This window comes from Glycine max, chromosome 3 (assembly GCF_000004515.6).
Source record: "Glycine max cultivar Williams 82 chromosome 3, Glycine_max_v4.0, whole genome shotgun sequence".
NCBI lineage: Eukaryota > Viridiplantae > Streptophyta > Magnoliopsida > Fabales > Fabaceae > Glycine > Glycine max.
This window is the reverse complement of record NC_016090.4, coordinates 43,075,875-43,090,672: the sequence shown is the minus strand read 5'-3', so window position 1 is coordinate 43,090,672 and position 14,798 is coordinate 43,075,875. Positions and strand designations below refer to the sequence as shown.

Sequence of the window (14,798 nt, the reverse complement as noted above, 5' to 3'; positions counted from 1 at the left end):
GTTTGCTGAGTGAATTTGGTAAATGTCTTTGAGATGCAAACATGGGTTAAAAGGATTGGAATTCTCAAAATGAAAAAGATCAACAGATTCAAATCTTGATTGTGAGGAAGAGTGAGGGACTACATTTCTATTTCTAAAAAAAAATACATCAAAATCAATTTGATCTTTTTCTTCTTTTAGGAACAACGGATTAAGGCTAAATCTTCCTATGCTCTTCGTGATTATTATCAAGGATTATGCTTTATATCTCTAATTGAACAGCAATGGGTTTATTGTTTTTGGTCTTAGTACTTTGCCAAATATTTTTTTCTTCCTCAACAAGTAATGTGTTAGATTAAAGTTTGCAAATTTAAAATTGGATCAAATTTAAGTTTGCAACCTGAGGTTATAAAAATATATCAACTGTTGCTTTTTTAAAATTGAGTTTTCAGACGAAATTTTAGTCTCAAACATGTTTTTGATGAGTAACTAAACATGATTTTGAACAAATTTTATTCTCAAATATACTTTTTGACTATTCTATTGACAATTTAAAAACACCTTAAATCTTGGATGACCAAAATTCTAATATTTATATGGTACTCAAATAAATAATTGGCATAATAGGACATTCTATAGGGTCTCTTAACCAATGTATGGGGTTCAATCCCAAGCTCAGGTTAGAAGTATCACAATATAAAATGGGTCAATTTGACGAGAGAGAAATTAGTTGAATATCAAATAAGAAGTCTAATACTTTTTGGTTGCACCAAAAATAAAAGAGAGAGAGAACTACTTTCTAAAAAAGTAATTACTAATGATTGATAAATATTAATATTAATTCTCTAACAAAGAAAACTTTTGAAGTATATTGTATTGTCATTTTTTTTAGAATTTTATTTTTTGGGTACATTCATTTTGATTCATGAAAGTATTAGAGAATAACATATTGACTCCTGAACAATGAAAAATTCAAATTTAGCCGTCAAATTTGTAAAAAATTAGACAAATTGATAATGCGGACAATTCAATGATAAATTGGTTCATAAACTTTACAATTTAATATAAAATTAATCTCCAAAAATACAACTTATTATCAAATTAATTATTGAACATTACAACCTAATAATAAAATAATCTCATAAATTCGATGGCATAATCAATCTGTTATATTTTTTTTTACACATTTAAGGATTAAATTTAAAATTTTCATCTTTTAAGGATTAATTTACACTGTCTAATACTTTCAATGATCAAATTAGGTATTTATATTTTTTTTTTCTGAAAAAGAGTTGAACTTTACTAAACAATTGATGACCTTGTGTTATGCACACTATGGAATCAACTAACTTAGACTTTTCGTTTTGTTTTTGAGGATTTTAATTATGACATTATCAAAATATTTTTAACATCATCATCTTATTTTATATTGATATTTAAAATAGTTAATCTAAATAATATTTATGTTTTCCAGTTAATTAATCTATCTTTTTCGTTAAAATAAACAAAATAACATTCAATCAAAACATGAAAAAAGTATATTTAAAAAATTTGTTTTAATATACCATGTTATGTTTTAGGAATCACATTTCAAGAAATATCATGACTAACCTATAACAATATATCTTTTCATTTAATATTTTTAAAAAATTAATATTAAGGACAAACTCATTTGCTTTAAAAAAGATGTTGATATGATTTATTATCTTAAACCTGATTGGTTTAACCAATTGATATATTAAAAGAATAATTAAGATAACTGATATATTGAAGTGGGTAATTAAGGTAATTAATATCATGATTTAAATATTCAATTGTTCATTTTTAAAATATTGAACGTACATTATAAACAATTTTAGGATAAAATAAATCAATTTTTATTCTACTTATTTATTAATTGAGTATGAATAGATAACAACTTAAATTTACATGTACATGTAATATGAAATTACTTAAATAACTTTAATTATATATAAGTTAAATTATTCTAATATAATTTTAGTAAAAATATAAAATTCAAATTTATTTATATTTAATATAAATGTATGCTTTAAAAGTATTTGTTTTAGAATAATAATATGTTTCAAATTTATTTGTTTTTAATTTATTTTTTATTTTAATTTTTTAATGAATACTTATAAATATACTAACAAGTATATGCTGATACGCACACTCACGCATACATATATATATTTAAAATAAAAGATATTATAAATATATTAAAAATTATAATAATACAATAATTTATAAATTATAAATTTAAGATCCTTGAAAACACGAATTATTACACTTGTTATATTATAAATTTAATTTCTCTCATTTTTAATATGAGAAAATTTAATTTTTTTAATGTATGATTTCATCCATATGTTTTATTTGTTTTTACGTTATATTATTTTTGTTCAAAATTTTCTTTTGCATTAATTTTTTTTAATCTTAAAATTTTATTTTATTTTTATTTTTTATTAGTCTTATATTTATATTTCCAAAATAATTTTTACTGATAATTATTTTCTATTAATTTTAGAATAATTTTTTAATATTTAGTTTTCAAAATTTTATTATTCTCATCTTATAATTAACAAAAAAATTTACTAGTTACAAACTTAAAATCCCAAGTGAGAATCAGGTGTGACTCACTCAATGCAAGAGCGTGCGGGGCTGGCCATTGTGTTTGGAAGACATGGTAGTATAAAATCACACATTTTTTCCCCCAATTTCCCTTTCTTGTGTTTTCATTCTGTTCTAAAATCAAAAACCCTAACCAAGAAAGTTTTCACCGCATCTCCACCTATTCTCAATCTCCACAAATCGAAGGTGAGTCTCTTTTTCCCCAATTACACACTTTTTCGCTTCTTTCTATTCCACCACGAATTTCGATTTCTTTGATCCCTTCCCCTTCTGCTACGAAATTTTTGTTCTATTTCAGAATTTTAATTTTCTCTCTGAATTTGCTCAACTGTGGCTTTCACCTTCACACGGGTCTTGGAAAATAATATATATTTTTTTAATTGTATCGTGCTGTTGCTTATGTTTTAATTTTTTTTCATGTGTCGCAGAAAAGAGAATGAGTAGACGCTCGAGCAGAACTGTCTACGTTGGGAATCTACCTGGTGATATCCGTGAAAGAGAAGTTGAAGATTTGTTTCTGAAGGTGCTTTGATGTTCTTTTCTTTGTCTGCATTTTGATTTGAAATGTGAGACTTGCTGTAAGCTAAGGGATGTGGCTTACACGTCACAAGATGGGTTTCGTTTGGGATTAATGTTACATGTATTTGGGATTGAAAGTCATTAGCTTGCTATGATCTATACCTACATTTCCATTCTTCTGTTATTTGAGGATTTTGTTTGGTTTGTATTTGTTAAGGTGGGGAGTGAACTCCATTTTTAGTCCCTAAGATTGTAAGCTATGATATGACTTTGCAAGTCATTACTTTGGACCTTGACTTTGTGTGTGTCTGGTTGAGCATCTATAACTCACGTATTGGCAAGTTTTAACGTCCAATTCACATAATTGACGTAAAAGCTTATGCAATTTGCTTCAGTTGGATCCACGTCCATCTTTTCTGATGCACAACTAAACTGGCTTGTTTGTAAAATGTCATTCACTTTTGTCTTTAATGTCAATGAAAATGTAGTGAAAACAACTAAAGTGAATGATGTTTTGCCAAGTCAGGAGGCACTGCAGTGAGGGTATTGTGAAGTTAAGGGACTAAAGTGATAGTGGACTAAAGTGATCAATGCTTATGGTTAAGGTGGGTCAAAATTAAGGTATAAAAATGGATGCTAATTGCAGTAAGATACAATTTTTCATGGTTCACTTTGGGACATTTTTTGGTTGGATGTGCTCCTAACATGTATGTATGACTGTTAATGATTTTTGTTGTAAGTCGTATATGATTAATGACTAATGTTTAGTGCAAATGTTGGTTCTTACACTCTTTCATAATTATGAAGTTGCTTGTTGTTTATGCATAAATTTCACTTTGTAGTATGGACACATAACACACATTGACCTAAAGGTTCCCCCAAGACCACCTGGTTATGCATTTGTAGAGGTGAGTTTGGAGCCACCCAGTTTGTCATAAATTTCCATTTTTTCACCCTTTATCCTGATTGATGACTGATTATTGCAGTTTGAAGATGCTCAAGATGCTGAGGATGCAATTCGTGGTCGTGATGGCTATGATTTTGATGGGCACCGGTTACGGGTTGGTTATATCTTACAACTACATGATTTAATCTATAAGTTAAGTAGTTAATAGTGCCATGTTAGCAGTGAAATGCGAAAAGCGTTAGGGGTTTTGAAGCTTGTGCAACGTGATTCTGTGGCGCAACACAGGTTCACGATAACAATGGTTGCAGTCGCATATTTTGGAAGATTGCGTTAGCTTTGCACAGAACTGGGCGCAATTGCCATTTCTGGATAAAAATCAATTTTTTGCTTTTTCAATTGCACTTGAATCGGGCGATTACCATTTCTGATTTCCATTTCGAATTTTGTATCTTTTTTCTTATTTTTTTATTTAATCTATTTTTTATCATTTAAAGTGTAAACCTGTTTGGTTGTGCATACACACCCTCTCTCCCCTGCCTCCTTCATCAATTGTTGTCTTTTTAAAAGGAAAAGGATTTGTTTTTCGTATGCAATTATGGTCTTGTAAAACTTTGTTATTTTTTTAAACCCACCTCTTTACTCTGTCAATGACTCAACTATCAATTCAGTTTTATGCACTAACACTCCCTATCAATTACTGTCTTTTAAAATAATTTTATCTTTTTTTACCCCTCCCCTCTTTATCAATTATTGTCTTTTAAAACTCCATCCCTATTTTGATTTAAACCTTTTTAATTATGATCAATTATTGTATCTTTTTATCTTTCAAACCTTTTCACCCGCTCTTTAATTTTGTGAATCTTTCTATTTTTCAGGATTTATGTGTATGATATAAAATTATAAATAATGTATGTTGTTTTCTGGACTTCACAATAGCAGCTATCCCACTGTAGTGTATTTGGGGTGGCTGATTGGTACAACTATCTGGGTTGATTACTTAAGCTTTAATGATCTGATATATGTTACAAATTTATAAGATGACTGAAAATAACTTACCAAGACTGTTTAACTTGAATCTTTACAGGTGGAGCCTGCCCATGGTGGACGTGGTCATTCATCCTCAAGAGATCGATACAATAGTCACAGCAATGGCCGAGGTGGACGTGGGGTGTCTAGGCGCTCTGAATATCGTGGTGTGTAGATATTCGGAATAATTATTAATTTTACTAAGACTCTTTGGGTATGCTTCTAAATTTTTCATATATCCTTTTGCAGTTCTAGTCTCTGGATTGCCCTCTTCGGCATCCTGGCAGGATCTTAAGGTGAGTTGTTAAACAGAGTTGCGTTCATTTCAGTTCTTTTAGATTATTTTAAGGGAGTTTATGGATAAATTGTCTTAAAACAATGATTTTCTTTAAATGCAGGATCACATGCGTAAGGCAGGGGATGTTTGTTTTTCTCAAGTTTTTCATGATGGAAGGGGTACGGAACATTTGGATGAAGTTTCTGGTTCTTAATTGTACCCTATTGTCTGGATGTGTTAGTAGTTTAGCAGTTTTTAAACTGTTATATTTTTCTGCCCCTTTAGTCCTTTCTCGTCTCGATTCTATTTACGAGAGATGGCATTTGAGTATTTACAAAGAGTCTGAGATTTTTTTTTGTTACTTTTTAGTTTTTATTGTCTGCCGGATTCTTTGATGCATAATTATTGGCTTGCAGGTACTACCGGTATTGTGGATTACACAAATTATGATGATATGAAATATGCTGTGAGTTAGTTATTTACATCTATGGACTATTTATTTATTTTAAAGGAAGCTTTGCACTGTGTCATCTCTAATAAATACCTAAATAACTTCAATTTTGGTATTTTGCTTTGCTGCAGATCAAGAAGCTTGATGACTCTGAGTTCCGGAATGCATTTTCCAAGGGATATGTTCGGGTATGTCATGAATTTGATATGTTCGGATATGTTACTCATACTGATGTTTTTCTCTTTATCTTCATTTAGGTGAGAGAATATGATTCAAGGCGGGATTCCTCTAGAAGTCCTAGTCGTGGCCCATCTCATTCTAGAGGAAGGAGCTATAGCCGCAGTCGTAGCCGTAGCCGTAGTTACAGTCGGGACCGGAGCCAAAGGTCTATGCAATATGTATTTTTTAAATTAAAAATCATTCCTTATATTAAGATTCATTGTTAACCTGTTGATCTTTTTCTCAATCAATTTCTTGTTCTTTACGCAGCAAATCTCCAAAGGGTAAGTCTTCACAGCGTTCACCTGCTAAATCTCCATCAAGATCTCCCTCTCGTTCAAGATCAAGGTCCCGATCGTTATCAGGGTATGAAATGTTTTGAATGCGTTTAGTTTTTTTGTCTAGTACTATTTGTCTGGTTCCTTATCTTTCAAAGTATTTTTTTATTGGTAAAATTATTTTGTATGGTTGACCTACTTGATCACTTTATTGATCTATTTAGAGTTTCTTAGCCTCTTCAGAATGTGCAGGGATGAAAAGGGCCCACTTGAAGAGGCATTTTAATAGATTACACATGGCTAACATAGGGAATTAATAGGAGTAAATAAGAGATTCAATCATGAATTTATCAAATTCAACATATCCTATAGCAAACTTTTAGCATGAACAAACTTAATTTCTGTTGATTTGTCTGGGTGAGGTCATTTGTTTTACATACAGTCTGTTGTTTGTGTTGAAAGGCATCAAAGGCTGGAACTTGTTTCATTTACACCCTTCTTTCATTGAAATTGAAAGTCATAGAGATTAGAGAACCTTGCCTGTAAACAAATTATATTTATCATTTTTCTCTATGAACTTCAGATTCAATCAGTTTTTCCTGACACAAAACTGTTGCTCTCTTACCATTCCCTCCCTGTCAAAAAATTTTCCCGCCTTTGTTCGTGTGGAACTTGGTGAAACTTGCCTTGGTGTCAGAGTGTTCTCTCAGTTTCCTTTTTGTTTTTGTGAAGATTCCCTTGTTTTTTTTTCTTAGATATGGAAACTTGCAGCGTACTGGAAATTGGAAATTAGGATCTTGGTGGGATTTGGTTCAATTGTCTGCAACTCATTTTGTTGTGGAGGTATGATATTTTTTAGAATGGGCGACTTTGGATACCTTCACAGTACATCTGTTCTAATACTTTTAGCATGTAAATGTCCATGGGTGCTAGATTGGGAACCAAGGAGGTCATGGATTGCCATTTTAGAGCTGGATTGTGTATAAAGGCAATTGGATTTGAAAATCACCACCAATGAGCAATAGGACAATTTCATTACAATTGTGGGCTTCAAGATTTGCCAAGCCAATAGGATGCACTATCTGGATTCTCTGGATTTTGTGGTGCAGTAGGGAAGATTTCTTTTCTCCGAATAATTGGTGCCTTAATATGTCACACTGAGATGGGCTATTTTTATTCTGTTTTTCATAAATGTATTATTTTTCCTTTTTTTGTCTTCTCTTTGTTAGTCTGTTTTATATTTTATGATGCTTGTTTTTACCTCCTTGGATATGTTAACTGTGACATCGGAGAGGCATGAAGGCTGTCGGATCAATTTGATAAGGGAACTTGTGGATTTTAAATTCTGTTGTTTGTGGAACTTTTGCAGATCACGGTCCAGGTCCAGGTCCCCATTGCCTCCGGTGAGTGAATTTTCTCAACTTCGATTGAACATTATTATATTGCATGCCTTTGTCGTGACTGAGTCAGATGATGTGTTGCTTGGTTTTTTACTCTTTTAAGCATGTATAATGGCAAAACATGTGGGCGTTTTAACATAGTGAGTTCTTATTGCATATTTTGAAGTTTTTATGTAATTGTATTCTTTGCCAGCGTAATAAAAGCCCCAAAAAGCGCAGTGCTAGCAGGAGTCCGAGTAGGAGTAGGAGCAAGAGCAAGAGTTTGTCCCGGTCTCTATCTTAAACTCTGATATTTTCTGGATGATTTTGCCTTTGCGTTCTTTGACTTGGTCAATTTAAATTTTGTTTGGTGTTGGTTTTATACTCAAACTTGTTTGGATCTAATTGGGCCTTGGTCTGGCAGGTAACCTCTGATTGTTACAATTGATGAAGTTGTGGATGATGGTGAGGGAGGGCTACCAAGTTTTTTCTAGTAAAATTGACATTAGCCAAAAAAAACATTTGGGTTTTATGTTTGATCTCCTTTTATTGAACTTGAGACTTTCGACTTAATTTTAATATTGAGGATTTGACGGACCGTAGATTTCTGTAATAGACTATTGAATGTCAAAAACATGCGCTATTTGGGTAATTGTGCCGGTTTATTTGATTACCAATTAGTTTTACTCTTTAAATTTGGATCTTGTGTATTATTGAATGGTTTGAATTTACAAACGTGTGATGGATGTATGATTTAAATTTTATATATATAGTATCAAGTTAGAGGAGTATTTTTATGAGGGTTAAAATTAAATTACGAAGTTAGTTATTTTTTTAAGTAGTCATGAAATCGTTATTAAGATTTATTTCTCATAATCATTTCTCTCACTTGTTGAGTACCCCTCTATATTGTGTATGTATAATTTCACACTTTATTTAAGGGCCCGAAAACTTTGCTAGTTGGGATTTTATTTAAATAACATTAAGAGTCAAGTTTTTTTTTTTTACAATTAAATTTGGCTTAATAAACACGTTCAAACTTACGCGAAATCCTACATTTAATTGACTCTGTCTCTGCCTGCCATGGTCCTTGTCTGAACAAATTTTGTATCACTTTTTTCTCTCCCATAAATGCTTTATAATCCATTTACGTTTTGATCAATCGAGTTTCGCGGTGTTATGTTCCATATCTATCTATATAACAACCTGTGAAATTAGGCAGGCGTCGAGTTATAATGACATTTTTATTTTTCAGCTTTGCATTTTCTGAGGCGATGCTACTGTAATTTTTTTAAGCATTTCATTTGATTGGATTGTAGGCTTCTTTCCTGTGCTGTTACAAATACTCTATTATGTGGCAATTGTATGGACTATTTGTTAATATCTTAAATCGAAATTAGAGTTTAAAGTTAAAACGAGTGAAAATGTATAGACTGAAATTAGTACCTTGAGTGTAATGACTAAAATTCAAATGTGTGAAAAATATAATGATTGAAACAAAACAGAAATCACTCAATTCTCACTTGAGATGGTTGTGTATTCTCCTTCAGCCAATGATTTTTTTTTATGGGGGTGAAAGTAGTTGAGGTTTGATATCAAAGGCGTTTGTGTGTTTTGTTGGTCAGTTGGATAAGAGATTGCATGTTTTATGGAGATTGTGGAGATAAGGAAATGAAGTGCTAAAGCCTAAAGGGGGTTGGCATATAGGGACAAGTTGATTGTCAAGTCGAATTAAAAGTAGGGAACGGTGACTGACCAGTGATCTTAAACATGACGAAGCATCACTGGTGGTTGTTGGCCTGTCCTCCTTGTGTGGTTCTGCTTTATCTTTATTTCATGTCATGTGCTGTTCCTCTTCACTCTCCTCCTTTGCTCCTTCATCACTCATGGACCCCATTCATTCTTTTTTCCTTCCCATTATTTCTGTTACTCATTTCACCTGTGTCTTTGACTGCCTTCTTTCTCTGTTGCCACACTATTTCACTGTGAATAAAGATAAAAGATAAATTATAAATTATAAACTGGTGTTTCACAAGACACGTGTGGTGCCCCTTGTAATTTTTGTGTTTTCTTTCTATCTGCCACTTTCTTCATTCCTTTTATTCAAACATTTTGGTCAATTTTTTATAATTATTGCCAAAAATCTTTGCTACTTCTTTTTAATATAATTCTCAAGTTTCTCGTGAAAAAAATTGAGTAGACTCATAAGAAAAACGAACAGATAGGATTACGGTGAAATGAAGGAAAGAAATGAAATTTAAGCATCTAGTCAGGTTTCGATCTTAAGTCAATTGTTGGAAGACATCAACCTCTTACATGATCTTAGAGGACGTTTATTTTATGGAATATTTTGCATTCACTAAAATAGGAAGGTGAGAATGTTTATTCTCATATTTATTAGGTGATTATCATAAAATATCTTGGGTATCTTTATTTTCAAGAAAGTTTCATTCTCATTTCTACAAAAGTTATATTTTGTTAAGTATTTTTAGCTTCAAAGTAATTATTAAATATTTTTTGTGTACTTAACTAATTATGTATTCCATAAATTTTATTTTAACTTAGTTAGCATTTATCATATGCATGATGCAAAAATTAATTTAAAAATTAAATAACATCTTTTAAAGTGAAAAGGGAAACCAATAATGTTATTCTTGTTCTAGATTCTTTTAATGGTAAGTTAATATTATTGATGAAAAGGTATTAAAAGAATCAGTATAAAAATGTTATTCTGATGTTCCTTGTAGGACACAGGTAACAGGCTTATGCATATAAGAATACATGAATAATTAGTAAAAACAAAAGGATATATAAATAATATATTCTGATGTAACTTAAAAAAATACTAACTTAGATACGTTACCTTAAACTTTTTAAGTATTGTCTGCTAATTAAAATTTGAGTATAAGTTTATTAACTTGCACAATAAAAAAATATTAAAACTATTTAATAAAATAAAATTTTAATTTTAATTCAAGAATAAGATATCACATTAAGTTTAGTTTTATTCTTATTTTGGTTTTTATATATTAAAAAAATATTAATATACTCAAATTTTTAATTGTGTAAATTGTTATTTCGAAATCTATAAATATTCAAGAATAATTGTTTAAAAATATTAGCAAAAAAAAAAAAAAAATACCAATCCAACTTCTACCTAATTTCTAACGAGTTTAACTATTATGCATCAACGTAGTGTACACCATTTAATTATAACTTATTTTTAATTTATCATACATGATGAATGGTGGATTGTAATTGAATGACATATAAATTTTTTTCTCATTTTTAATACATTGTTACCAATAAGTTGCTTCAAATAATATGGAGTTCAAATTTTAATAATGTGTTTATGTTAAATATTTTGAAGAAAAAAATTGTTACTAATAATTATCCTATCTTATTTGACTTAAATAAAATTATTTTCAATAAAAACATGTTTATGATCTCTACCCAAAAATAATTCAAGTGCCTAGGAGAATTCATGTTGGTTTTTTTTAAAAAAATTATTCCATCAACAACAATTACAAATTATATTATAAATAAAATTAATCTCTAATCCCATAAATTATATTATATGCAGAAACACATGTAATCTCTAATTAAAAAAAATACACATTAGGTTGATTTATTGTTCAACAATCACAACAACGACTATCCTAAAAACTTCCTTGACTACCTTCTGTTTTTATTTTTTAGTTAAAAACGCAATTAATTACACAACTTTTTTTGTTTTACACAATTACTTACACAGCTAGTAAATCCAACTGTAAAATATAAAAAAAAGCCCGCTTTTCCAGTTTCCACCATTCTTAATAAAAAAAATCTTTATCGAGTTATTCCACTTGGACAGATATTTTTATCATTATTCATAATAAAAGGTGACGTAAATGAGAAAAGCACTGAAAAAATCTGTGGAAGTAAATAAAAAGCATTATTTTAATAGCTCTTTTTTCTGGACCTGATTCGTGTGGTGTGTGTTGCTTTGTCAGTAGTGCTGTGTCCGATAAATAAATAATAATGGAGTTGTGAGAGAAAGAGAAAGAGAAGAAGATGGATAGTGAAATTGAAAAGAAGAAGAACCTGTTTTCGGAACTAACCGACGACATCGTTCTGAACATCTTCTACAAACTCGAAGACGATCCTCGCCACTGGGCTCGCTTAGCCTGTGTCTGCACCAAATTCTCTTCCCTCGTTAGGGATTTCTGTTGGAAGACCAAATGCTCCCTCACCATCCCCCAAGACCTCCTCTCCGCCGCCGCCTCCGACCCCCCTCTCTCCCTCCACAAACTCTCCTTCTGCTGCCCCGGCCTCCGCCACGCCGGCCTCCTGTTCGACACCTCCGATTTCGGCCTCGAACGCGACCTCGGCCCCGGCAACTTCAACGTCATCACCGATGATTCTCCTTCGAACACCACTCCACCACCACCACCACCACCACCACAACAACAACAACAACAACCTCCTCAATCCGATGATTGTTCTTCCTCTTGTTGGTCCCTTTACGATGACCTCTACTACGACACGCTCTACGTCCCAACCGAGTCCGAGTCGCCGCGATTAACGGAATCCGTTAGCGTAAGAGCGGGCGTGGATGTGGCTTCGATCAGCGCGTGCAGCAAGAAGCGCAAGCTCTCCCGCGCGTGGAGCTCACACCTGGCTTCGGGAAGCTGGACACTAAGCCGTGAACAAGGAAGCAAGCTCCTGGCGCGTAAGTTCCGGTACGATTGCTTGTACGTGTGCGAGTGGCCAGGGTGCGTGCACAAGGAGGAGAAGCGCAAGTACTGCCTCTTCAGAGGGGTTTTCAAGAACTTCAGGCGAACTATGGTTTGGAGGACTATTCAGGATGGGAAGAAGAGGAAGATGGATCTGCCTTGCGCCTTCTGCGCGTGTGAGTTCACGTGGGATCTGCACTCTTCCTTTTGCTTGAGGCCTGGCTTTGGCTTCCATGACGATGGGGAGCCTATGGTTAGGGCTTATGTTTGTGAGAATGGACATGTCTCTGGTGCCTGGACCGATCTTCCCATCTACACTTGAACTCTCTACTGCATTTTATGCCTAATTTATGTCATTTTCATTTTCGCAATCTTAGTTTCTCCTTTAAATAACTCCTGAGAAGGCCGCTATACGCTGTTTTCACATTCCATTCCATTATTTCAACTATTACTTAAGATTGGAAATCTGCTTTGTGAAATTCCGATCGCAGTGTGATTGCAGTGGAAAAGCCTTTTTAGGTTTTTCTTTTATGAGATTCAAAACCCATTCGCGTTTAGCATTTTTTGTTGTTAAGATACATTTTTTTTAGAGAAAAAAAAAATTGTTGTGTTGTTCTGAAATTACAATTAGAGTTTTAATTCAGTAATTTACATAATGATGATTTATTTTAAAGGCAATTTTTTTTTACGCTTTCAACCACTTAAAAATCATCTTTAGTAAATAAATATTATAAAGATTAATAAATTTATTATATACTTAGGGAGATGTTAGTAGTGCACTATTTATTATTAATTAAAATTTATTGAAATATTATATTATAAAAATTTGTAGATTTCCTATTTTATTTACAATCTTGTAATTGCGATTAAGAGTAAAGTTTCTGTTGAAGAATATGATAAAAAAAATATATTAGTAGCACTCATCTCATACACAAAATTATTAGATGATACTGCAGTATAAAAGATATTTACACTAAGAGCACATAATTTCAAATGGGCGCTTTCAAAAAATAATTCAGAGTAACAAATGTATTGGGATTTCATCTGAACTTTATATACTGCAAATGATAATAAAAGCAAGCATATTCAGTTAATTTATAGAATTGCTTCTGTTGTATGCAATCTCTGATTTTTTCAAGGAATATGGAATGCTGTGTGTCTTCATTTTTTTTCTTTCAAAAATAGGATCTACTTGATAAGTTGTGAGTGGATTCAACAAAAAGTGTGGTCTAAATAAAAAAAATGATATGTAAGATCTTATATGTAATATGTGTGACATTTTTTACTTTAAAAAATAAATAACAAATGTTAATAGACCTAAATCTCAAAATTTAATTACTTTAATCTATTTAATTGCTTTTTTCATATTGTTTTCGTTATTTTTGTCATTGTATAATTTCTATTCACAAATTATCAATGAATAATTATTTTAGTTTCATGGTAAAAAATTACTCTATTAGTACATGATTAAAAATTGTTCTCACTCTTTTCTTTTCACGTTTTTAGAATATTAAAGTGTTCTAACTTTTTATATTTGTTATTATAACTTATTAAATGTTTACAATTATACAATGAAAAAAAACTAAAAAAGGGTTAACTGTTAAAGAAAAGGTAGTTCATGTCAAAATACCAGAATTTGTGATATTGTTGTCTGATAATCTTCCCCCAGATTTATTATAACTGTGATTCATGTATTGATTTCTCTCAGCTATTTTTACTTGAACATGACAAATTTAAGTCCTAATTGTGCTTTTCTTTGGAGTTATTTAATTTCTTAATTTATGATTTTTACATGGATTTCATTAAGCCACGTCGCTTTTTTCTTTCTTTTATAATTTAAGGCAAATTCTTGGCCAAAACCTTGTGCGCGAGGTGTATTACAGTGTGCGTGTTTAACGCTTTTTTTATTTGATAAATTCATAATGTTTTTCTTTGTTCTTAAATGATTTTGGAAATTATTGTTGGTTTAAATGCTATTCTAAAAGAACATAAAAAATGCTATACTAAAAATGTAATTAAATTTACGATACCTTGATTTTTCAAACATTGATTTCTTGAGAATAAATAGGATGTCTAATCAAGAAATGAGTACCTCTGTTATATTTATGTTAATTATTGATTGAATTTTTATGATAAGAACTGAAAAATTATGAGAATTATTATGAGAACTAAAAATACAATTAAGATAATTTAATTAATTTTTAAAATACTTGTGAAAACTTAAGAGAGAGTCTCTAACTTTTATTGATATGTGCTGCATTAAAATATATTAAAAAATTCTTATTAATTAATTCGTAAATTAAATTAGCTCACAAGGTATATAAAAGTTTTTTATTAATTAGATTCTAATATCTTAAATTCACTCCTAAAAAATTCTTACAAATTTAATCGACAGTAGTAAATGTTATCAAAGCTAA

General features: G+C 31.1%; 2 protein-coding genes across 3 annotated transcripts; both read left to right on the top strand.

The window, feature by feature from the left end:
- The first annotated feature begins 2,622 nt into the window (after nt 1-2,622).
- LOC100789847 (serine/arginine-rich-splicing factor SR34) lies at nt 2,623-8,318 on the top strand. 2 transcript variants are annotated; one of them, XM_006577083.4, is made up of 14 exons: nt 2,623-2,796; nt 3,039-3,133; nt 3,972-4,037; nt 4,116-4,190; nt 5,121-5,229; nt 5,312-5,358; nt 5,461-5,518; nt 5,756-5,805; nt 5,922-5,978; nt 6,048-6,175; nt 6,280-6,375; nt 7,657-7,690; nt 7,881-7,957; nt 8,091-8,318. In XM_006577083.4, the coding sequence occupies exons 2-14, from the start codon at nt 3,047-3,049 to the stop codon at nt 8,092-8,094; spliced, it is 888 nt and encodes a 295-aa protein (XP_006577146.1). In that variant the 5' UTR covers nt 2,623-2,796; nt 3,039-3,046; the 3' UTR covers nt 8,095-8,318. The 2 variants fall into 2 exon arrangements, with proteins under 2 accessions (XP_006577146.1, XP_025983704.1); XM_026127919.2 differs by lacking the exons at nt 7,881-7,957; nt 8,091-8,318 and adding an exon at nt 7,043-7,130 and having other exon boundaries at nt 7,221-7,689.
- Nucleotides 8,319-11,619: 3,301 nt separating this feature from the next.
- LOC100789324 (phytochrome A-associated F-box protein) lies at nt 11,620-12,938 on the top strand. Its single transcript, XM_003521519.5, has one exon. The coding sequence runs from the start codon at nt 11,720-11,722 to the stop codon at nt 12,701-12,703; it is 984 nt and encodes a 327-aa protein (XP_003521567.1). The 5' UTR covers nt 11,620-11,719; the 3' UTR covers nt 12,704-12,938.
- The last annotated feature ends 1,860 nt before the right edge of the window (nt 12,939-14,798 follow it).